The sequence below is a fragment of the Sphaerodactylus townsendi genome, linkage group LG02 (assembly GCF_021028975.2).
Source record: "Sphaerodactylus townsendi isolate TG3544 linkage group LG02, MPM_Stown_v2.3, whole genome shotgun sequence".
Classification (NCBI taxonomy): domain Eukaryota; kingdom Metazoa; phylum Chordata; class Lepidosauria; order Squamata; family Sphaerodactylidae; genus Sphaerodactylus; species Sphaerodactylus townsendi.
The window spans coordinates 167019794-167043580 of NC_059426.1; the positions used below are offsets into that span (position 1 = coordinate 167019794).

General features: G+C 46.1%; 2 protein-coding genes and 1 pseudogene across 3 annotated transcripts in view; 1 reads left to right on the forward strand and 2 right to left on the reverse strand.

Moving 5' to 3' along the window:
- CLBA1 (clathrin binding box of aftiphilin containing 1) overlaps positions 1-6033 on the forward strand; it is a 38005-nt gene extending 31972 nt beyond the window's left edge. Inside the window, exons 6-8 of the mRNA XM_048484649.1 lie at positions 3118-3265; positions 3388-3549; positions 5831-6033. Of these exons, the coding sequence (XP_048340606.1) occupies positions 3118-3265; positions 3388-3549; positions 5831-6033 (513 nt within the window). The remainder of the gene's footprint in view (positions 1-3117; positions 3266-3387; positions 3550-5830) is intronic.
- LOC125426857 (SERTA domain-containing protein 2-like) overlaps positions 1-23787 on the reverse strand; it is a 751974-nt gene that overhangs the window by 716951 nt on the left and 11236 nt on the right. Inside the window, exon 3 of one of the 2 annotated variants that reach the window (XR_007243584.1) lies at positions 19825-19959. The exons of the other annotated variant lie outside the window; for it this stretch is intronic. The gene's annotated coding sequence lies outside the window, so the exon portion shown is untranslated. Of the gene's footprint in view, positions 1-19824; positions 19960-23787 lie in introns of those variants that run through there. 2 annotated transcript variants of the gene reach the window in all.
- On the reverse strand, positions 10004-18202 carry LOC125426393 (annotated as a pseudogene).

Sequence of the window (23787 nt, forward strand, 5' to 3'; positions counted from 1 at the left end):
CTCGATTTGCTGGCCTGCTTGGTTCCCCCTCATGAGATGCTGTAACTTGTACAGATGTTTGGCCCATGACAGTCAACAAGGAAGTTATTCTGATAAAGTAGGCACAGAAGAAGGAAGAGAAGAGAACGGACATGCCGATCAGGTGTTGTGAAATGGCATGAAAGGGGAAGCAGGAGCCACTGGAAGTGTGACTCGGGTGACTGCCCGACTGGTCTTTCGAGTTTGTAGGTGATTCAGTGTTTTGGATTGTACGGCACTGGAAAACAAAGGTGTGAAACGAGGCACAGGAGACTGAAGGGGACTCTGAAATGGAAACAGGTGGACTCCAGTTTAGAATACAGCATAGGAACCTCACAGCTAGTTTTCTGTGGTATAGTTCAGATGGATTCTAATCTGGAGAACCGGATTTGATTCCCCACTCCTCCACCTGAATGGCAGAGGCTTAGATGTGTTTCTACGCTCCTCCATTCCTGCTGGGTGACCTTGGGCTAGTCACAGTTCTCTCAGATCTCTCTCAGCCCCACCTACCCCACAAGGTGTCTGTTGTGGGGAGAGGAAGGGAAAGGAGCTTGTAGGCCACCTTGAGATTCCTTACAGGAGAGAAAGGTGGGATATAAATCCAAAACTCTTCACTCTCTCTCTTAATGGCTTCTTCCAGCAGCAAATTCTACATTCTGTTTTCAGTCCAGCCCCCTGTATAGCTGTTGTTTCGAGGTGCTGCTGCAAAACTGGCACCCACTTTCGAGTTAATTAGTGTTTCCCTGCTCCTGTTCGTGTGGAGCTCTGTGAACATGTGCACATTTTTTGCCACTGGTCTCATGCAGGAAGGTTCTTTTTATGTTCTTAAGTGGTACACCCCATGAAAGCTAAGTCCAAAGCACTGTTAAATCACCCAGACCCAGTACAGGGGGTACTTCTTATCTGATGGTGTGCAGATCAGATAAGAAATACCCCCTGTACTGGGCTGGGTGATTTAACAGTGCTTTGGACTTAGCTTTCATGGGATGTACCACTTAAGAACATAAAAAGAGCCTTCCTGCATGAGACCAGTGGTTCATTTAGTCCCTAATTGGCCTAATAGTTCACCTTGAAGGCCGTTTTTAAAAAGCTGTAAGGCAGGTAAAAAAATCACATACCTTATATACTCACGTATAAGTCTACTGTTTCAGCAGATTTTTTTGTGCTGAAAAAGACCCCCTCGACTTATAATGCCATGAGGGTCCTCACCTACTGGTAATTCTATGGGTGTTCCTCTCCCCGCCTTCTCGCTTCCTCTCCTGCCTTCTTCCCCTGCCTCCCCACTTCAGCTGCTTTCTCTGCCTCTGCCTCCACTCTCTCCTCCTGCCTTCTTCTCTCGCCTCCCCTTTCAGCCGCTTCAGTCTCCTTCTCTGCTTCTCCTACTGCCTCTTCTCTGCCTTTCAGCTGCTTTCTGCCTCTGCTTCGGGCTTCCTGCTCTGGTCGCTCTCTGCCTCCCCCCTCAGCTGCTTTCTCTGCCTCTGCCCCGCTTCCTCCTCTTCCAGCTCTCTTCCCGCCTCCCCTTTCAGCTGCTTTCTCCTGCCTGTGCTTCCTCCTTCTGCCTTCTTCTCTGCCTTCCCCTCTTTCAGCTGCTTTCTCTTCTGCCTCTGCCTTCTCTCAGGCGGCTGGCCCCGGCTCTTGCTGGGTGACAGCCAGTTGACCCTGGGTGAGCTGGGACAAGCTGCATGGGATGGGAGAGGTCGTGTGGTAGAGACCTTGTGAGAAGGGGTCAGTGGCAAGAGACCCCAAATAGTGCCCAACCGTATCTATTTCTTATTTTGAAATTTACCAGTAGCTGCTGCATTTCCCAATTTGAGACTCATACTCAAGTCAAAAAAGTTTTCCCAGTTTTGTGGTAAAATTAGGTGCCTTGGACTTATATTTGGGTCGACTCTGTACACGCAGTATATACGGCCAGTAAGATCATTGTGGGCTGATCACTATTGATAAAAAGCTGCTTAAAGTGGGGTCCTTTTTCGCTGGAATCGCCTGGGAAACACGGCATTTAAGCATGAGGCATTTGGGAGTGTGCCAGAAAATTTATGTGAAGGGAGGCACGAAGCATCATACAGGTCTGTTCCTTCGCTGAGTCGATGTTGACGCACCGCTGCCCAGAGTCAGCCCCTACTTTCCTGTTTTTTCTTTTTCAACACAGCTTGCATCTCCCCGATCCGGTGTTTCAATTCCTTTTATGCTTACAACCTCTTCTTTGAAGAAGGCCTCATCCACTGGGCACATGCAATACATCACGGTTCTCAAAAGAAGAGGATTTTTACGGCTATAGAGCCTAAAGCTGAAAATGTTTAGCAGCAACGTCTGCTAATGCAACCCTGTTTCTATTCTTTTACAGCCTAAGACGGAAAGAAAACCTTTGTATTGTATTACTAATTTGGTAATTTCCTATTAGAAACTTCTCTTCTGTGTGTTTTAATTTCGACTCTATTGAGACCTGCTGTCAGGCAGGGCCGGGTCAGCGATAAGCCTGACCAGACAACTGCAGAAACCATGAAGTTTGGTTCACGGAGGAGATGCAGACTCCTGCCATGATGATCTGTTCTTCATGGACTAAATGCCTCCTCCAAAACCTTTTTCCAACCATGCCCCAGATTATAGAATGTGTGGAATTGGGGTTTGTATCTGTTACCTCTCCCTTCAAGCTATCCCTGGTTTCTTCTAGCATCTTCTACACAGTTGGGTTCCCTGCCTTGTGGCCTTGATCCCTATTCCCTGGAAGGCCACTCGACAGGAAGCCATTTGCGGCACTACCGCTGTAGTCCCACCAAAAGTTGCTGAGTCTCCACTAGTATAACTTTGGGAATATAAAGATTCCTTCCTTTCTCCCATTTCCATTTCCTGTCTCATGCGCATGAACGGTGCAAATTTACTGTAGAATTCAATTCTGAGGACTGTTTGCTATGTAACTGCCTTTAGATGGCCATAGGTGCTGAGGTGCGGGTCCAAGACAGGCGGCTAGTGGGATTGGTTTGTTGGGTGTTCCGCTGAGCTCAATTGCAGTGTGAAGACAGATATTTGCAGCGTGAAGACAGATATTTGCAGCGTGAAGACAGATGTAATAACCTTTACGCTTTTTTTTTAAACGAGATTACTGACAACAGTGTTCTTATTACAGAACTGCAGGGTTCTTCACGGGAAGCCGTGACTCTTAGCCCAGAGTGCCTGGGGCTTTTCAAAACGTCTTTCAGGGACTCTTCTCGGCACCTTTCATGTCTGCTGTGGAAACCCCCAGCAGGTGAGAATGCTGCGGGATGTTCCAGGATGGCATCCCGGGTCAAGTTACAGCGGTGTGCTGGAAGCTGCCTAAACATTTTTGTTTTCAAATCCTAATTCTCACGCGTTCATGTGCCTGGTCAGGACCGAGGGAAAACTTAAGCTGCAGCTGCTCTTTTGGGGTCAGCGAAGCAGTGTGGAGGAAGGGACCTCACCTTCTCCTGGTGCTGTGGTCGCCATCTGAATCGGGCCTCGAGGTGCTTGAGAAAAACGCCTATAAATTATGGGGAGCTCAAGAGATGGAGAGTATGTCTGGTTTGGGTCTCAGGAGAGAGGCACGTATTTGAATCCCCCTGTTTCCCTATTTCTGTGGGAACTGTGAACTTGAGCCCACTCTGTGGAAGAGCGGCATGCACGTTCAAGGTGTCTTTCAGGGAAACTTACCTTCTGTTACTGAGCTATGTGGTGCGGAGTGCCCCTGTTTCAAGCCCTGTTACACAAGAGAACGTTGGCGATGGATTCCTTGTAAGATAAGAAGCACTGCTCAGAATTTGGGGGGGGGGGGTAGTTCCCTCTTCTCAGGTACCTTTCAATACAGGCTCGCCAAACTAGCTTGAACTTCCAAAGGCAAATGGATTTTGAAAAAATAGGTTTCCTAATAATCTGAATCGATAAAGCATAAAAGGCACCCCAACCCCAGATCAAAACAGGTTGTAGAAAACCCCGGATTAAAGTCTTGTTCACTGTGAGAGGAGGGGATTTTATCCTTCAGGTGAGTGGCACCTTAAAAATAAACTGCCTTCGGAAACCAAAGTGGGTTGAAGAGCCCCTATGAAAAGGAATCTCTTTTTAAACTAGCTGTTTTGTGTGACTTCCTGATTTTATTCCTTCCGTTTGTTTATGCCGGAACTCTTTTTTAAGAGCTTTGTGGCTTCCATTTCTCCCCCCACCCCCCCCAAATTACATTACTTACATCCTGAGAATGCAGATGTAAACAGCGCAAACAGATCAAGAGCAGCTCTGCTCCTTCGTTTCAACAGTGCTATTTTGGCCACTGCTGAGTTTTGCTTCTGTTACCAAGTAAGAGAGAGAGAGAGAGAGAGAGAGAGAGAGATGGGCGGGGGATCTTCTCTCTCTTTCCTCCCTGCTGCTATTGTGATGCACTGAAGTATATGACCCACAGGAAGTCAACTGGGTTCTCTTTTGAGTTTTATTATTCTGTTAACAGTCCAAAATCCTGAGGCCGCTTTGAGATTTGCTCGGGACACGCCGTGTATGTGGCCTCCTCGTACATCTCCCACTGGCTTCTTATGCGCATGTGCTGGTGGTACAGCCTCTCGGCAGCAGGAGACAGGATCCGATCCAGCCCAGCGCTAAGCACCAGTTTGAGTGAGGTCTAACAGTGCCTCTGAGGGTAGGATCTGTGTGTGGGGTTAGTTTCGACTCTGGAAATAAGACTGGATTTGGCCACTCTAGTCGCGGACTTTCTTAAGAGAGAGACTGTTTTATGTAATTGATTTCTTTTTTTAAAAAAATAGCAATAGTTTGGCTCAGAGTCCAGCTGCATCCTTGAAGGAGTGGCTGCTAAGTAACGGGACTGGCAAAAGCCTGCAGCGGAGTGCACGTGCATTATGGAGGCGGGCCACCACCCTCGTGAGAAGTTTCTTGAGGGTGAAACTTATTTTAAAAAAATCCAGGATCTCTTTGGCAAGACAGCTGACAACTAACAAGTCCAAGACTAACACTTTTTGTATTGTTGCCTTTAATAAAAGATTTTGGCAACCCAGACTTTTTGGCTTTGTATTTTCTGCCTTCACTTGAAACTACCAAAGCTGTTACACAAACTAGTTTCAGGTGTACTTTTTGCAGTTCTTATAATTCTGGGGGAAATTAACAGACTGTCTTGAAAGCAAGTACTATTCTGCATTGGTTAGATGTCACCTGGAATATTGTGTATAGCTCCTGGCACAATTCAAGATGGATATTGACAAGCTGAAATGGGTCCAGAGGAGGGCAACCAAATTGGGCAAAGGTCTGGAATCCATTCCCTAGGAGGAAAGACTTAGGGAGCAGGGGATGTTTAGTCTGGAGAAGCGAAGGTTAATAGAGGACATGATAGCCATGTTTGGATATTTGAAGGGATGCCTCCCAGGACAAGCTCTAATCAAGCCTCTGCCTGAAGGCACAACCCCCCTTAATGTCAGCCTCTATAACCCTTCAAAATGGGTTAACTCAATTTCCATGTAATTCCTTAAGGTTAAAACCATGAGAGAAGCTGCACTTCCCAATAATAATAGAGTGGAGCACCAAAATATCCAAGAGTGGGTTCCCTAGATATTAAGAAAAGGCCTCTATTAAAAAGCAGATCATGTAGGTGAAAGGGGTTCTACTAATGTGGTATATTGTGTATCACACTTTGCTCCTCCCCTATTATCTGTGTGATTTAGTTTGGTCCTACAGGGTGGAGCCCTTGGTTTCAGTTTCTAAAGTTTCCATTAGCTAACCACCATGGCCAGAGGCGTAGCTAGAGGAAATGGAGCTTGGGGTCAAGTTTAACACACACCCCATACCTCGCCCCTCATCACAGCTGGCCCCCGTTGGTGCTGCAGCGTGTTACCTTCCCTGCTCGTGCACGGCTCCGCCCGCTGGCCAACCTCTACCGCGCTCCTGCTGTGCCTAGCCCACCTTACCTCGATTTTCCGCCCCATGCAGCATATGTGCCCCGGGAATGTAGTCCCACTCACTCTAGATAGCCTCCAGGGCCCCATGCCTCTGACCATGGCTGCTTAAGAGGTGCTCTTCTAAATGCAACCAAACATGTTGTTTCGGACCAGCTGGTCTCTGCTGGATGGGCTCGATTATTCCAGTCCAATCTCTTGTATACACAGAAAACTGCTGTGTGTGTGTGTGTGTCCTTATGGTGCATCAAACAGCCTCAAAGCAAGCAGTACATCAAAGCCCCACTTCCACCCCTCTTCTTCCAGTCTCTATTCCACATTTTTGTCCACAAGGTCTCCAGATCCCCAGGATCGCCGTTGTTAGTGGCTAAAGCCCTCTCTCCCTTGTTTACCTCCTTTGTGTGTATGTGCAAGGTGTTGCCAAGCTATTGCTGACTCATGGCAGCTCCAGCATGGGGCTTTCAAAGCAAGGGATTAAGCAAAGGGGGTCTCCTAAGTACTGACCCTGCTGAGCTTCCGAGATCTGATGAGACCGGGCCATACCAGGCCACCTTCCCTCCCTAACACCTCACATACCCCTTCCCCAAACTGATTGTGCAAGGGAAAAGTCAGCTTTCCCCCTTGCACCAGAGAGGAATCTTGGGGCAGAGAGTCACATCTCCCTCATGTGCTGCCTTGGTTAAAAGCAACTTGAGGCTGTTGTCTTGAGACAGGCTGCCTTTGGACTGGCTGGGGCCCCTCCCTTTGGAAAGTGAAAGAATGTCCAGAAGCAGTGGTGGGATCCAAAAATTTTAGTAACAGGTTCCCATGGTGGTGGGATTCAAACTGTGGTGTAGGGCTAATGGCTAGCGGGCACTCTACAGGGTCGCGGGCCGGGCATTCTGGGGGTGGGGCATTCCTGGGTGGGGCTGTGGCAAGGACGCAGCCGCTGCACTGGTCCTTGGGCGGGAAACGAATGCACGCAGGCGCACCTCCTGCTAGACTGCTTCAAGTTCTGCGCGATACTGCTGAGAGGAGGGGCGTAACTAAGGCAAAAATCACGTGGCAAAATCACCAATTAGTAATCCCCTCTTGGCGCACACAAATAATTAGTAACCTACTCTCGGGAACCTGTGAGAACCTGCTGGGTCCCACCTCTATCCAGAAGGCTTTACTATCATTGTAAATTTCAGAAACAGAGAATGACTCTCCTTAGCTCATTATTTACTCAGTACAGGCCATCCCTCTCATCTCTATCTACTGGAAAGCGGTCAGCAGAAACAGAAATGTAGTTTCAAACACTTGATACATGAAAAACGATTTTTGAAAGACCAAAGAGACTCATCTACAGATGAGAACAAGAGAGTTAGATTGAAATATTTATTATCACAGGAAGTTAAAAAATATTTCACCCACAATTCTGCCTCATCACAGTGCAGAAGGCCCTTACCATTTTCAATATTCGCGGTTTTTTTTACATATAAAGAAGCATTTATGCACAAATCTGTATACATTCTGAGACTTAAGCATCTTTCGATCTAATCCCTTTACTCCAAAACAAAAAAAAGAAAGGACCACGTTTTGCCAAGAGGTCCACAGTGATTTCGATCAATTAGCACACCGCGTTTCACAGTAATCCGCCAAAGACTTTTCAGATGGCTAAAAGTAGGCAGCGGGTCAATAGAATGTGACTTATTCTGCATTGCTTGTGGCGCGAGACTTGACACATTCATGTCTGTGGTGGGAGGCGGAAACCAGCACCAGAATTGAAGATGGCTATTTTGCTCCATTGGAGATGAAACCATGGAAGGTCCCAGTTCTGCTGAAGCCTGGCAGGTTCTCCTGAAACAGTAGAGTGGAAGTACTAAAGAGAATGAGTAGCAGAAACTTTTCAAGAGTAGGTACTGTATAACAGCAATGTGACTGCCCGAGAAACCTCTTTGTGACTTGTTCTCTCTACCTGAGCTCTCCCCATCTGTGGAATAACCCCGCTGGTCTGTCTCGGAGGCATCGCTGCTGATCCTGTCTGTTCTTCTAACAAAACTGTTTACCGCTAGCAGGCAATTCTGGCATACACGGCCATACAGCCCAGAAACCACACAGCACACCAATTTTGGCATAACGGACAACGTTACAGAATGCAGGAATGATTCTACAACGCTCCTTTGCTACGCTGTTGTACTCGCTTCCAGGGAAGGATTGGTATAAAGGAAGGCCAATCAGCCCCACAAGTCAGACGGCCGCAAAGCCAGAAGTAACTCGTGTGCGGATGCATGCTGTGAACAACTGTACTGATACCTAAACATTAAAACTGGTAGAGCACAGGTGTCAAACTTGCGGCCCTCCAGATGTTATGGACTACAGTTCCCATCACCCCCTGCCAGCATGATGCTGCGAGTTTGACACCTATGCTGTAGAGGTATCACTGTGGTCACAAAACAAACTTATCAGAATACAATATAATTACCACCATGAGGATCCCTAACCCACTGAAGATGGGAAGAGGTGATGCTAAAGGCTCCTCAGGGATGCCCTTTATGGTGGTGGAGGAATGTGTCATCCAGTCTCAGTTTACCTTTGGTGACCTTGTAGGGCAGGGGTGGCCAACCCATGGCGCTCCAGATGTTCATGGACTACAATTCCCATCAGCCCCTGCCAGTGTAATCCATGAACATCTGGAGCACCATAGGTTGGCCACCCCTGGGGTTTTCAGGGAGACATCTGAGAGCCTAAAGCCTTCGCCTCCACATGGGCTGAGAGAGATCTGACAGAACTGTGACTGTGCCCAAGGTCGTCCCGGGCAGGCTTCATCTGGGAGGTGTGAGAATCGAACCAGGTTCCTTCATAGAGTAGCATCCACTGCTCTGCTAAACTTCACTATCCACTGCTCAGAACTACCTACACCATTTCACTGGCTTTTCTGGCACAGAAGGAGGAAATCAAACCAGCCAAACAGAAAAGGTACATTCCATGATAAACACCTTTGATAGAAAACTGTGAAACACAGCTTCCAATTTTCTGCATAAAATTGCCAAGAGGTTTGTGCGCCTCCAAGACAGGCCCGCCAGGCATCCTGAATGTCTGTCTGCCACTTGGATTCAACGAGGGCCGCTTGCAATACAGGGTGGTGCAAAACCGTTCCATTTAAGTGATATATTGCACATAAAATCTAAAAATTTGTTGCAAAGTTACAATATTCTCCAGAGAGTTAAAATACTTCTACATGTACAGTTAAATATTAACATTTCTTTTTTTAAAAAAAAAATCCCAAATTACCCAAAATTGATGCACATAATACTGACAAAAAAAGTTTCAAAACTGAATAAATCTACATATAAGTTACATCTGTAAATGCGTACAATTAAACACCATCCAAATCTCACCCGCCAAGTTGCTGTCAACAATTTCTTGCTTTTCCAGTCCTGCACGTCAAGTGCCAGCCAAGGGGAAAAGAAAAAAAGATCTGCAGTGTTAAGACAAAGCGCTGGAAAGAGTTATAAAGCGTTTCAGCGTGTAGAGGTAGTGCCGCCCGCATCCGATCAGAAATTCACCATCTCCAAACTATGATGGATCTATGTAGTAAAACGTAGAAAGGCTAAAAAATTTACAAAAATAAATAGTTTTGTACGCTTTACAAATCTGCAAGGTATTTTGCTGCCAAGCATCTTGAAGCTCCTTCAACAAAAGGGAACGGAGGGATTTTTTTTTTCCTTTACATTTTTTTTAAATATATCTCTTATTTACTGAAGATGCAAATCCCCAAGTTTGCAGTGAACTCCAGTGAATGCCAACACAGCATTTGTAACCAAACGTTAAAAATAGAGTCTTTACTTCAGAAGATTTTTTTTTTCTCTCAAAATTCAGGTATTCAAAAGTCTTCAGGCAGATTAAAAATTGCACATTATAAAGTTAGTTCTGCTGGAATAAGGGTAGACGGGGTGTGCGCAAGAGAGACATTCTTTGCATATACCCCAGAAGGAAAAAAAAGATTGCACAATGAGTTTAATAAATATACCATTTTACACAAAAGCCAACCACATTTTTTTTTGGTTTACTACTTCATATACCAGTCTTGAGAGGTTTCTTATGACCACTCAAAGATAATGCCTCTTGGTTGCCACTTTGACACATAAACTTTGCGGCTTCCTCTCTGTGGTTCCGATTCAAATGTGGCAGCAGAAGAAGATATCTTTGGATGATTTTTTTTAAAAGGGTCGGAAAGTGTCAGGACCCGACAAGAATCTCCATGATGTGGTCCAAGTCACTCAAGTCGCTTCGACACATGGGGATGTTGCTTGCGGAGGAAGAATTGCAAGAAGGGAAGGTTTTCAAGATCTCTTCCGCAGGTGCTACAGGTGACGGTCTTGAAGCAAGCATGAGGGAAGCAGTCAAAGTCCTAATCATACATCGAAGTGTCGTGCATCTTTCAAAGATGTCACCGCTTCTATAGCCAAGTCTTTCGGCAGCTAGTTGAGTTTGAAATTTCAAAGGAGCCACTTAACGCTGCATTCCACCTCCTTTTCAAATCTTGTCGGTCGTCTTCGTACCGAACGCCAGGGGTTTCGCAGCTCCTTGACTCGACTGCCTCCCTCGGGCGACAGCCAAACAGGTGGGCGTGGCCTGTAATAGCCTCCATAAAGTCCAAGTCTTTCAGAATAGAGGAGATGGCAGATGACATGTCGTTATCAGAAACCATCAACAGGCTATTTTCGAGGGGGCCTTCCACTGGCCGTGTGGCTGGGAATCCCCAGTCCGCATCTCGCCTTTGGTCGCCGCAAGCGGAAAAGGTGCAAGGCATCGCAGGCAAATCCAGGCTCATGCAAGCGGAAGGGCTGGCGCTGAGGCCGCTGCACATGCTGAAAAGCTGTTGGCTGGTCTCTTTGCCCCCATCTCCTCCTGGATCTGGCCTCGACTGTGTTGGCTATAAGGACCGAAAGGTGCAGGTTTGGTTCCACCCAGCATTCTTGTATGTTCAGTAACTTTATTGCGAGGCACATCGCTTGAGCACCAGCTGCCTCTTGAGCTGGTAGGGTAGGTTTCGACTGGAATCGGCATAAGCAACTTGACAGGCTACAGCTTTCATGTTTTCTTCATAATCACCAACTTATGCTTTTCAGACCTCCTCCCCAACATGAACCTGGAAGAATGGAAGCCAAGCTATTAGATGAAGCTCGCTTCTGACACATATGAGCATTCACACACTTTAAAAAACAGTATTTAAACAGCTTTCAACTTTCGAGCAGGGAAGGAAGCTGACCAGAGAAACTAGAGCACAAATCGGGGCATATATAGCACCATGGATGCGCAATATGGTACTTCTCTTCCCCAGAGAAGGGATGCCAACTATGGCGCTCCAGATGTTCATGGACTACAATTCCCATCATCCCCTGCCAGCATGGCCAATTGGGGTGCCACAGGTTGGCCACCCCTGCCCTAGAGCACAAAATGTGCCCCCATATTTCGCAGCCAGGGTGTTATATATGCCCCAATTTTCCAAGATCCTAAAAAGCTACGCAATTCAACTTGCTACTCCAACCTAGCTTAGAACAGCAGTTTTCTAGTTCTTTTTTCAGGCTATCCAGGTGCTTGGAAGTATGTGAGCAACACAACGGGAATTCTTAGCTGAAGTTCCTGAACAAGATTTTCTTTTGGCCAGAGGGTGGTTTCAGAACTCTAAACAATTTGTTCTCCTTCCTGTGATTTAACAGGGAGACAACTGCTGAATAACTTTTGCAAAATCAAGGAAACCATACATACGTGTCCAATTTGTATAACTTGGTTTGATTTTTTTAATGTGGGCATTACACAGTATAAGTTGGCTATATTGGCACTTTATGACACTTTGACATATTTATTCTATATAACGATCTCAGCACCCACATCTTCATACTATATACCGTGGTGTCCACTGGGAACATGACTGCTTCTAATGAGATGTGGAAAACCTGCCTACAATTGTCTCAACCTACACTTTGTCACACATTAAAAATTCAGAGCACAACATTGTGATTTCCATGCCATCGTTCTTACATCCCCCCCTGAAAGGCAATAAACTTTGTCTAGATGGAAGTTTCCAAAATATGCTCCCTGAGGTTTGATCTAAAAGCTGATTTGACTGCTAAAGAGAAGCTGTTCAAAGAATTCTTTTGATGCTGACCCTCCTTTCCTCCCCTCCTTTCACCACACCACTTGAAAGGTGGACTTTGAATCTTGGCACACACAGGAAGTCCCTCTTAGAGAAGCTGTTAAAACTCGCTGCGCTCTTGCAGCAAACTCTGTTCCAAATGCAACTGCTTCCATATCAACTGCAGTGGTGTAAAACACCCCCCCCCCCCCAGCTCAATGGTGGCAAAGTCTTTGCTTGAAACTCGGGACCACGAAATACTTGAGTGAAAGGTTTTAGCGCACAGATGAAAGCCAAGCCCCTTGCGGTGATCAAGCCATACGAAAAGGAAAGATCCTCAAGTGGCAAAGGGACGGCTTCTCTTGAGGCAATGTGTGGTCAAAGTCCACCATCCTGTGGGAAGGCAGGTCTGGCAATCTACCCCTACAGCTACATTCCGTGAGAGTTTTCCTCGAAATGAAACTCCAAAGAACCTCCTGACTGTTGAGTTGCAGAAATAAAGTTTAGGGACCTGGCACAAGAGCTTCAGCAAAGGAAAGTGTAGGTCTGAGGAAACAGAACCTGCACATGTTTCTGTTTAGAACCCCAAACTCTTCTTTTAAAAACTGGGCAAATTTGGGTGTGTGAGTGGGCAATTTGTAAAGCATCTCGTGCAGTGGTGGCGAACCTTTGGCACTCCAGATGTTATGGACTACAATTCCCATCAGCTCCTGCCAGCATGGCCAATTGGCCATGGATCTGAAAGTGGGGTTCTCAACCTCCTAATGCCAATGCATCCTTTAATACAGTTCCTCATGTTGTGGTGACCCCCAACCTTAACATTTATCCATTTTACAAATGGAGAACACTGGTGCAGAGAGTCTTAGGCGATCTCTATGAAAGGGTCGTTTGACCCCCAAAGGGGTCCCGACCCACAGGTTGAGAACTACTGTAACAATTCAGGCCATCTATGAAGTGAACTGACTGTGGCTAAAGTGAATTGTTTGGAGTGATGCACTCTTTCCAGTCCCAAACCCCATTGTATCTCAGTGCTTTTACTGCAGAGAAAACCACAACTAAACCCCCTAAGCCAGGTTAACTAACCCTTGACATAGTGTTTAGAGGAGCTCCAGTTTCATCAGAACTATTCCGTTTCTGAAATGCCATCTCGAAAAGTAAACAATAACCATGGCAGCAGCAAAACCCGTTCAATTAGCAGGGAAATCATTTGCTTCTGGTGCAGCACATGTATGGATTACTACTCTATGTTACAAACACATGCGCCTATGTGGCTCTCTGGCTTTTCTGTACACACAGAGCTGATGGCTGTGTGGGTTCACATTCTCCTCTGGGTATGTGGCCACTCTATCCTGTATTCACACACACCCAAGTGCCCAAACACAAGTGGTTAAGAGTTAACTGTGAGAGACGAGGTTGAAAAGACAAGTGAAATACAGGCTGTGCAGATATACATTTGCCAGGCAACTTTTGGGAGTTCCTTCCAACAGGCTTCTAGCCTAACGGAGAACAGGGTTTCTACAGACACACAACCGTGAGAGTCAGAGTGCAGATTAAGGGTGGATGTTAAGTATGCAGACCCCCCAGCACTGCAGAGGGGCCTCCCAGTTTCCCTTTTGTCTCAGCTCTGGTGAAGCCAGAAGCAGATCAGCTGACTTTTAACGCTCGCCAGTACACATCGGGGCTGCCAAAGCTGCGGAAGGAAAAGAATGAATGGGTTTTCTGCAGGTAAATGGCATAAATGCCCTACTTCTCTGTTGCCCAAACACAGGCACGACTGCTCTGCTGCTTAACTCGCTGCCTTGCGATCTAATAACTATGCAACAATAAACAACTATGGGGAGACCTGAATAATACTCAATCACAGAATCCTAGTGCTTCTAAGAACAGACCTTGGATTGCCTTAGAGGCAAGTATTGATTATGTTCCGCATAGAACACAGCCTGCCCCTGATGTGGATCGCTCAGGCTAGCCCAATCTACCAAGTAGACAGCCATATCACCCCCCATGATACAACCTTCCCCATCTCTTCTGCAGAACTGACAAGCCGAAACTGGTCCAGAGGGCAACCAAAATGGTAACAGGTCTGGAGTCCATGCCCTACGAGGAGAGGCTTAAGGAGCTGGGGATGTTTAGTCTAGAGAAACGAAGGTTAAGGGGGGGACATGATAGCCATGTTTAAATATTTGAAGGGATGCTATGTCGAACAAGGGGCAAGCTTGTTTTCTGCTGCCTCAGAGATTAGGACCAGGAGTAATGGATTCGAGGTGCAGGAAAAGAGATTCCATCGAAACATTAGGAAGAACTTCCTGACTGTCAGGGCTGTTCAGCAGTGGAATTCACTGCCTCAGAGAGTGGTGGAGTGTCCTTCTTTGGAGGCTTTTAAAAGGAAGCTGGATGATCGTATGCTGGGAGTGCTCTGATTGTGTGATCCTGCGTGGCAGGGAATGGGACTTGATGGCCCTTGGGGTCTCTTCCAACTTTATGATTCTATGAATTTCCACCCAGGGATGAATACATCCCACTGAATTCCACCAGTTTCCTATAGTAAGCAGGCGGCGCATATTCCAGGGCAGGGCCAGCACTTCATCAGCCCCCCCGCCAGCATGACCACCGGGCTAAGCGGCAGGGCTACGGGAATTCGTAGTCCATAACATCTGGAGTGCCAAAGGTTCGCCACCACTGCTATAAGGCTTATATATATATATATACCCCTTTTTGGTACTTTTTCGTACTCCCCTCCATCTCAGAGGCACTGGAAACTCAACACCAGTACACCCAGAAGCACATTTCCCCCACTCCCTCATCTATGTTGTGTTCTTCTCCTCAGTGTCATGTAGAATCGTGATTCTAGATCCGTTCATGCGGTCACAATGTATATAAATGGATGGAAAGTTAACCAAGGAACAGGCATAGAAACATAAGAAGGAGCCTGCTGGATCAGACCAGAGTCCATCTAGTCCAGCATTCTGCTACTCGCAGTAGCCCACCAGGTGCCTTTGGGAGCTCACATGCAGGAGGTGAAAGCAGTGGCCTTCTGCTGCTGCTGCTGCTCCCAAGCACCTGGTCTGCTAGGGCATTTGCAATCTTAGATCAGGTCTTTTTACTGCTTTGCCACCATGACCTCAGCCATGCATTAGCTGAGCCCTGGATGCAGCTGTCAGCCAAGAGGGGTCACTCCAAGGCACCAGAAGGGTTAACCCAGACTTTTCCTCCCCACCAGCCAGAGAGGCCGCAATGCAATTCCTGAACCATCACCCTGCAAAGAGTCACCTGTTCCATCTGTCACAGCAACTGATGCTGAAGGGAAGCAGCTGGCTGTGCAATACACACACCCGGCGAGGACTCGGAAAAGTGTCCATGCAGAAGAAAGCGATTTAAGCCCAAGCTTCCCATGGCTTTTCCCAGGACCCGTTTCCTCCTGTCTCCACAAAAGTCCTTTGTGGAGAACCGGTGCTTACACGCTCACGACTGCTTGCTGCTCTGTTCCTGTGCTGCCACTTGATCACGTCTTTCAAATAACCAGTCATCCACCCGACGACTGATCCGTTAACTTAAAAGTGATTTAATTAAAAATACTGCAAGGATCCGAGCAAGGTGGTATTGCGGGACCTGTGGAAAGAGGAGAAACGCGCCGCCCTGTGACTCTTGTGGCAAGAAGCCGCCATTTCGACCTGGGAAGAAAATTGCTGGGCTTGAACTTCACAGTCAAACTACAATAAAACACACTGACTTTGACACGCGTGGGAAGCCCAAGTACTTAGGGGCAAACTAGCTGTGATGGTATCCTTACGGCTGCTGCAAGGATGCCACCACTTTAGAGTCATTTAAAAATGCAACAAGGGAGTGCAGCATGATGCTTTTGTGCCCCCCCCCGCCCGAATCTCTTTCAAGAAGAGTCACCAGAAAGATGGTGCAGCCATTGACGACGACATCCCAGTCTGCCATACTGCAGCTCTGATCAGGGCCAGGCCTTAAATCAGTGGTTCTCAAACTGTGGGATTTAGACCCTTTGGGGGCCGAATGACCCTTTCACAGGGGTCGCCTAAGACTCTCTGCATCAGTGTTCTCCATCTGTAAAACGGATAAATGTTAGGGTTGGGGGTCGCCACAACGTGAGGAACTGTATTAAAGGGTCACGGCATTAGGAAGGTTGAGAACCACTGCCTTAGATGATGTTAAATGGTGGCAGCATGCTTGTGGCGGCCATGAGAACCTTGTCAACCTTAGCCTGTCTCCTGTCCTCACCAATAGAATAAGAGTTTGGATTTATTCCCACCTTTATCGCCTGTAAGCTGACTCAAGATGGCTGACAAGCTCTTTTCCCCTCCTCCCCCCACAAAAGACACCTTGTGAGGCAGGTGGGGCTGAGAGAGTTCTGAGAGAATTGTGACTAGCTCACGGTCACCCAGCAGGAGTGCAGAACCACATTCGCTCACCACCAGATCAGCCCCTGCCACTCAGGTATAGAGTGGGGAATCAAACCCGGCTCTCTTCCAGATTAGAACCACCCGCCTGAACTACCGTATACTGGCTCTAAGATGCAGCAGTCCTACCGCTGTGTGCCTTTGAATTCACCCAAAAGAACACCCAGTATTGGTGGATAAATAATGTGCGAAAGTGAACAATGTGTACAATTTTTACTGGCGCACAGGCATCAAGCTACGTTATTTTATGTATCAGGCAGACTGCTCCAGCAGCCCCCCTATTAGGCCAAGGGTTTGACAAGATCTTTGGTGAATGCCATTTGCGGGGTTATTTTTTTTTCAAACCTTGGCGTTCGAAAGCATTTATAAATAAGCATTTGTAATCACAGCCAGGCCGGTACCAGAAGTCTATCCTGCACGTTGCTATTTAACAGAAATTTAAGAGAGCCAAAAGCACCATCGCCTCATATTTTAACGGGATTTGACAGCACCATTGGTAGTGATGACAGATGAGAATGGTTTGGGGAATTTTTTTAGGTGGCCATCCTGATTGAGAGATCTTCTGCTTCTGGCCACCATTAAAGCTTAAATTAGAAAAAAATGACTTAGTGAATGAGGTTCATAAAATAATGCACTACTGGGAAAGTGGCCAGCCTCTGCCATATTAATATAGGTATAGGTTCACAAGGACCTTGTTAATTTCATTGGAAATAGATTCAGGAGAGGCAAGAGGAAGTACTTCATTCGAAGAGTAATTAACTTGTGGAGGTGACTGCCATGGAATGTAGTGATGGCCACTGGTTTAGCTGGTTTGCCATTGTCTGTCTCTGGGGGACTTTTGATGGAGGACAGGTTGGCTGTTGTGGATTTTCCAGGCTGTTGATGGTTTTGCCCACATCTATGGCTGGCATCCTCAGAGACATGTCACGATGTGAGTTGTTTCTCTCCATGGAATCCCATCTCATCACAACGTGCCTCTAAAGATGCCAGCCCCAGAGGAGGCTACAATATTAACAGCGAAATCTACCAGACCGTGTCCATACAGCTCAAAACCACCAAGGTTAAATCCTAAAGCCTTCGGAGGAGAGATTCATTAACAGTTATGAGCCATATCTAAATGGAACCATCATGTTCAGAGTCAGTAGCTTTCTGAACACCAGTGCTGGGGTGCAGGGAGGGAGTCTTGCGTTATATTTTAAACAAGGGCCTAATGAACTACCGCTCTTATTTCCACACAGCTTTCAGAACTATTAGATTTGACACAACTCTCTTTAGTAGTGCTTCCTGCCCCAGCGCATCGTCAAGAGCCCAAGACAGAGGTGTAAATCGTTACCAAGTCGAAGAGACTGCTCCTCTCTTTAGGAATGAGGAGGTTTACCTGCGGTGCCACGTGTTTCCGTTGGGGACTCCCTTGGCAGACAAACATATCACGCGCATACAGGCTAACTCCGCAGTCTTATGGAATGCCCTGTTCACTGGAAATCACGTACGTGGCTAGATGAAAGAGAATCCACTGCAGTATTCGCCAACAATAAGAATCGTTGCATTTCATTGGTTACAAATAATGCACACGGTTAAGATTTAAGGAGTAAAATGCTTACACCTTAATAGGTCACTGAAATGTTAAGGCTACCACAAGTTCATTAAGTAAACACATAGGCTCTATTTCATCTCTCTCATTAAATGCCGATACGTACGTTCATGTTGTGATCTGTGACGGAGCTATAAGGGGACAGGGGGCCCACGCCGTGCATTAGGGGTGTGCCAGTGGGGGTAGAAAATTGCCCCCTCTACAGGCGTGACTCAGAGACAGACAATGGCAAACCACCTCTGAAAGTCTCTTGCCTTGAAAACTCTACGGGGTTACCAAAAGTCAATTGTGACTTGATGGCAAAAAACCAACCAACCAAACCTAGGTCTAATTGTAGGGACAATAGGCTACCCAGCAGAACTTTTTATTCTGGCTTCTCCAACACAGAATATGTCAGTATTTTCAAGCTTTCCAGATGCTGCACTAAGGTATGCTCAGGAGTTGTTTACCAAACTTAAAAGACTTCAACAGGAAATGGCTTTTCTGAATGAGGAGACACCGTTGAGCAATCTCACAGTACGACTCATTTCTCATCAGACATCAACAAATTAGCACACACCTTATTTACTGGAATGTTTTGCTTGATGTCTTGGATGGCCGTGCCTTCAGAGGACCAATTCCTCTCCACTTAGAAGCCCCTGCATGCTCACCCGCCAGCCTCAGCAACCTCAAGTCTAGACTACTGCAACACGTTCTACCTTGTCCGGGTCCTGCTGCTTAAATCAGCTGAAAGAGTTGCATTAATAGCAACAGATCACTACGAACACAATCATACGGATACTCCCAAGGGTTGCAAGGGCTCCGGACAGTCCTCCGAGGTAGTAGAGTGTTGGCATTGACTTCAGGCTAGAAAACCAACAATCCTATTTCAAAGATAGCTGTAGACGGCTTCAAGGGAAAGGGCTAGTGATCATGGTGGTGTGCACTTGTAGCCAAGAGTTTTTGCATTGTTTAGTATTGTTCAAAAGGCCTGCCAAACCTGTTTCACCAGAGGACACGGAGCAATAAAAACAGTGTGTCTGCATCAGGATAAGAAAACCTCCTTCAAGCCACTTTTGGAAACGAGCATCTACTGCATCCAACACGAAGTTACTTCTTAATCCTTAGTGTCTTAAGCATTTCTTACATTTAACACATTCATACTGTGTGACCTTAGCCTAAAAAGACTCCTGAAGAATTACTACTGGACCATTTCGGTCTGTGGCGGGGAGAAGCCCTCAGTAATTAGAATTGCCCTTTGATAATGAAGGATGTAAACCCTGTGAGCAGAGGTGATGGTATCATCATGACCTTCCCTCAGACAACAAACAGGTCCAACCACCCCTGCCATGCAGTCTCTCTGCAAAATACACAGGTTGGAAGAGAATCAAGATGCAAAATAAGCTTAGGCTAGATAATAATAATACTGCTCTCCAAAGTCGCAGCTTTTCTCCCCAGAAAGAAATAAGTCAACCCCATCCTCACAAGAGTGTTTCAGAATTTTGGGGAATTGTGTATCTGTGTGCTTTCCTAGAATTTTGAGCTGGAGCCAATTCATTTAGCCAGCTGCTGTTTAAGGTTACGGGTAAAGTGCAGGATGTATTCAGAACACAGAAAATCAAGCAATTTTTCAAGCTCCTTCATTTAATGAAATGAATTTATACGGGTTCGGTATGTGAATAGTTCATCAAGCTTCAATACAGCAATTTACAAGTTTTCTGCATCTCGTGCATCCCCAAGCAGTCTGGGTGGATAAAAGCGGAAAGGCCTGTGAATCTTGGGCAAGCAGGGCACTGGATCCGGCCTTCTGCCTGGCCCAGGGCATGGTCTGTAGACACGCAACGTAACAACTGTGCCAAAATTAAACAGGTCCAGGCCTAGTCGGTGCTTGCATGGCAGAGCACCTGAGAACCCCACAGCCTTGGGCTTCCTGGAGAAAAGCTGGAATAATAAAGACACAACGGAACAGGAATGAAAAGCCTGCACAAGCTAAAGTATTTCTTCGGTGACATTATGATAGAGGTCACAAGAAGACATAGTTCACAAGGCAGTTACAATAAATTCCTTGGTTTGGAAAGGGGCTGTTTCTGACAGTCACAATACGGTTGCTAGCTGACAACCCCTCTTGCGAGCAAAAACTCACAGCAGCCGAGAGCCAGGCAGCAGACAGAAGCTTGGTCCAGTGACTCAGCCCACACGAGAAGCTGGATGTAGCTTCTCATATTCTAAAGTGCCCTGCACCAAGAACGAGGGACACGTGACTACTCTTTAGTCAGTCCCTGCCCTCTTCTCTGGATGTCCAGAGTAAGGGGAGATAACAGATTAGATTTTCAGAATGTAAGAGAGTGATCTGATTTCCCTAATCTCATACTACCAATTTGTAGCCATCACTTCGGGCCTCAGCAAAACACTAGGAAAATCGTGAACGATTCTTCTTTCCCTACAAAGTCCAACAGTAGCCAGATGAGGCCACAATCTGAATTGGGCTCACAAAGAAGGGGGAGATGAGGGTTAGTTATTGTGCCCCACATAGGTTCGCCATAAGAAATGAAACAGGCATACACATTTGAGATGCTCTTAATCCCCAGAAGAGGGGGGGAAAGAGAAAGAAAGGAATCTTTTCCATGCCCTTTCCCCCTTTCCAGAGATAACAACAGTTCAGGACACGCATATATCTGCTTTCACTAGGAAAAGAGCTATACCTAGAAACTTAAAAACATGGTTGGAAAAGGAAAAAAATTCAGGAACAGACCCAATTCCACCTCTGACATGCTTTACTTTTTTAGAATGAATGATATGCTTTTTATGGCATGACTTGACTCAGTCAAAATGTATAATGTGAACTATTTTTTAATGTAACTATTTGGCCTATTTAGGGAATCTAAAATAAATGCCTTTGTGTTCTACATGCAAAACTTCAGATACATCCAGTACTTGAAAGAGCTGTAAACTGCTGCACACCATGGTTTTGCGTGTAGAGGGCAGGGACTGGTTAAAGCCTGCTTGCCTCATATTGGATAAGAACATAAGAAAGAGCCTGCTGGATCAGACCAGAGCATCTAGTCCAGCACTCTGCTACTCGCAGTGACCCACCAGGTGCCTTTGGGAGCTTACGTGCAGGATGTGAAAGCAATGGCCTTCTGCTGCTGCTGCTGCTCCCGAGCACCTGGTCTGCTAAGGCATTTCCAATCTCAGATCAAGGAGGATCAAGATTGGTAGCCATAGATCGACTTCTCCTCCACAAATCTATCCAAGCCCCTTTTAAAGCTATCCAGGTTAGTGGCCATCACCACCTCCTGTAGCAGCATATTCCAAACACCAATCACACGTTCTGTGAAGAAATGTTCTATGGATGATAATTTCTAAAAGTAACACTGTAAACATATCTCATTTTCAAGAATATTTTCCAGTAAACACCAGAAATTTTGGCAACAATTAGTAATTTGATAATAATACAATATTAAAGAGTTCAGTGTTTTCAAAGTTATTATGCCTAACTGGAGATTTGTTGCCATTTAATTTTCTTTACAAAAAATTGTTTTTAATTTCAACTCCACCCCTGGAATGGCAAAAATTGACACACATGTACTAAGGCACCACGGTGTGCAGCAGTTTACAGCTCTTTCAAGTACTGGATGTATCTGAAGTTTTGTGTGTAGAACACAAAGGCATTTATTTTAGATTCCCTAAATAGGCCAAATAGTGCAATTTTAAATGCCAAATTATGAATTATGCATTGTATGCCATTAAAGTAAAATATGCTTAGGCTGAACAAGAAGGTATTGTACATGTTTCATTTCCCCCCAATATTTGTAGTATTGTTCTCTCCCCCCACCCAAAATGTCCAAGAATTTGATTTATATCTTTACATCAGGGGTTAGCAACCCGCGGCTCAGGAGCCACATGTGGCTCTTTTTTCAAGTTTCTCAGACTGCTCTCAGAGCGGGTAACACGACGGTAGTTGCACTTTAGATACATGTATGGCGATTCCTCCTTCTCACTCTTCCTTCAAGGCTCCTTTCCTCCCCGCCTGCCTGGGAAGGAGGGGAAAGGAAGCCGGAGGGAGGAAGGAAGGAGGGGCTGGGGAAGGAGGGGCACTCGCCGCGCCCCAAGTGCAACTTGCTGTCGTTGGCATCCCTGCTCGTCTATCCCGGCCAAGCTGGCTGGAAGACAGGGCTTGGGAGGCTCGGGCGGGCCAAGTGGCTTTGTAAAGTAAAGGTTGCCAACCCCTGCTCTAGATATACCTCTGTCTCCCAACTCCACAGACTGATCCTGACTGGGCATCCCAAAGCAGTTGCTATTTGATCTTATTTGCTATTTGCTCTTACAGCCTTACCAGCTGTCTATTTCAGACTGAATTCCTGGAAAGCCCGCTTCGCTCCCCAAACAGCAGATGAGCAGGCCAAACTTACATCTGGACTGTACCACTCCAGACTGCAGATGGGGAGCCACCTGACAGAAGGTATCTCCATGAAAACAAAACGTCACTTCTTAACACCTAGCCTCTATGTACGGGGATTATTTTTGCACTGAGGGGCATACATACAATCTGAAGCACCTCTTTTCAGATGCAGGTTTAAGCACTTCATCTACTCTTGGGGAGAAGGGAAGCCACAGACAAATGACCGCCTAACAGACTGGGCCAATACAATAACAGAAATGTCTGAGGAGGTTGTTAGTTAAAAAACCATTCTCTCTTCTAACCGAAAAATTTCAACTTGCTTATGGTAAACGACGCTGCACCGCCTGAGCCCGTATGGCGTAATTATAAATTTAAAAATAAAACCAACACAAACAAAACAGCTCACAAATCACAAAAATTCAAATACCCAGCATTCCAACGCCCTCTTCTGTTACCATTGATCTAAATTTGCAGAAGCCAACAAATTATGGAGACATAGTTGCCAAGTGCTGCTTCACCGTAATACCTCACATCACTCATCCATGACAATTAATCGTAACCCGCAAAACGTCTCCACTTTCTTCTGGCAATACCTGGAGCGGATACTATAAACCTTTTGACAAAAGAAAAAACCCAGCAAGGTTAAACATTTGAATACTTTGTTTGCCAGGCGGTAATGCACCAGGCCAGCCAACAGCATGGTTTTGGCGAAACCCGCGCCCCAGATTCTCAGTGCCACCGGCAGGTTACAAATGCCATTTTCATGGCATCAAAATCAACACACCCGACACTTACCCGCACACCAAAAATGCCCGTAGCAAGGTCATCATCATGATATAAGAGTGATGGCTTAATTTGAGATTGAAAACAAACTGCGTCCCAGTTAGCTTTATTCTGAGTGCCGTCGATGGCGAGTTTCAATCTCGACACGAGGTTTTGTAACGAAAGAGCCTTCCATGGCAGACGTTAAGAAAGATTGAGTATCGAGCGCTGAGTTGTGGATTCAAAGTTAACGGGAAAGGATCATTAATTGAAGAAAGCTCATCAAGTCAGCAAACTTAGCTTTCATTTCCCAGGTAGATCTGTTTTTTATTTTCCTGATAGGGTCAGTTCAGCCATCGAAGTAACAGGGTTGCTCATTTCCCTCAAATCAGGGTCTTTGTTTACAATCTCCTGATTACATTATTATTACATGATTAAACTTCTAGCTTTCATCGGGTACTATTAGGGCTCTGAGTGCCATCATAATTCCATGTTATAGGTTCAGCCACCACGCCCCAAAGTCAGCACTGGGGGAAGAATGAACGCTCAGTATTCTAAGCTTTTCTAAGTCCCCAGCAATGAGGATACACCAGTTTTCCAGATAT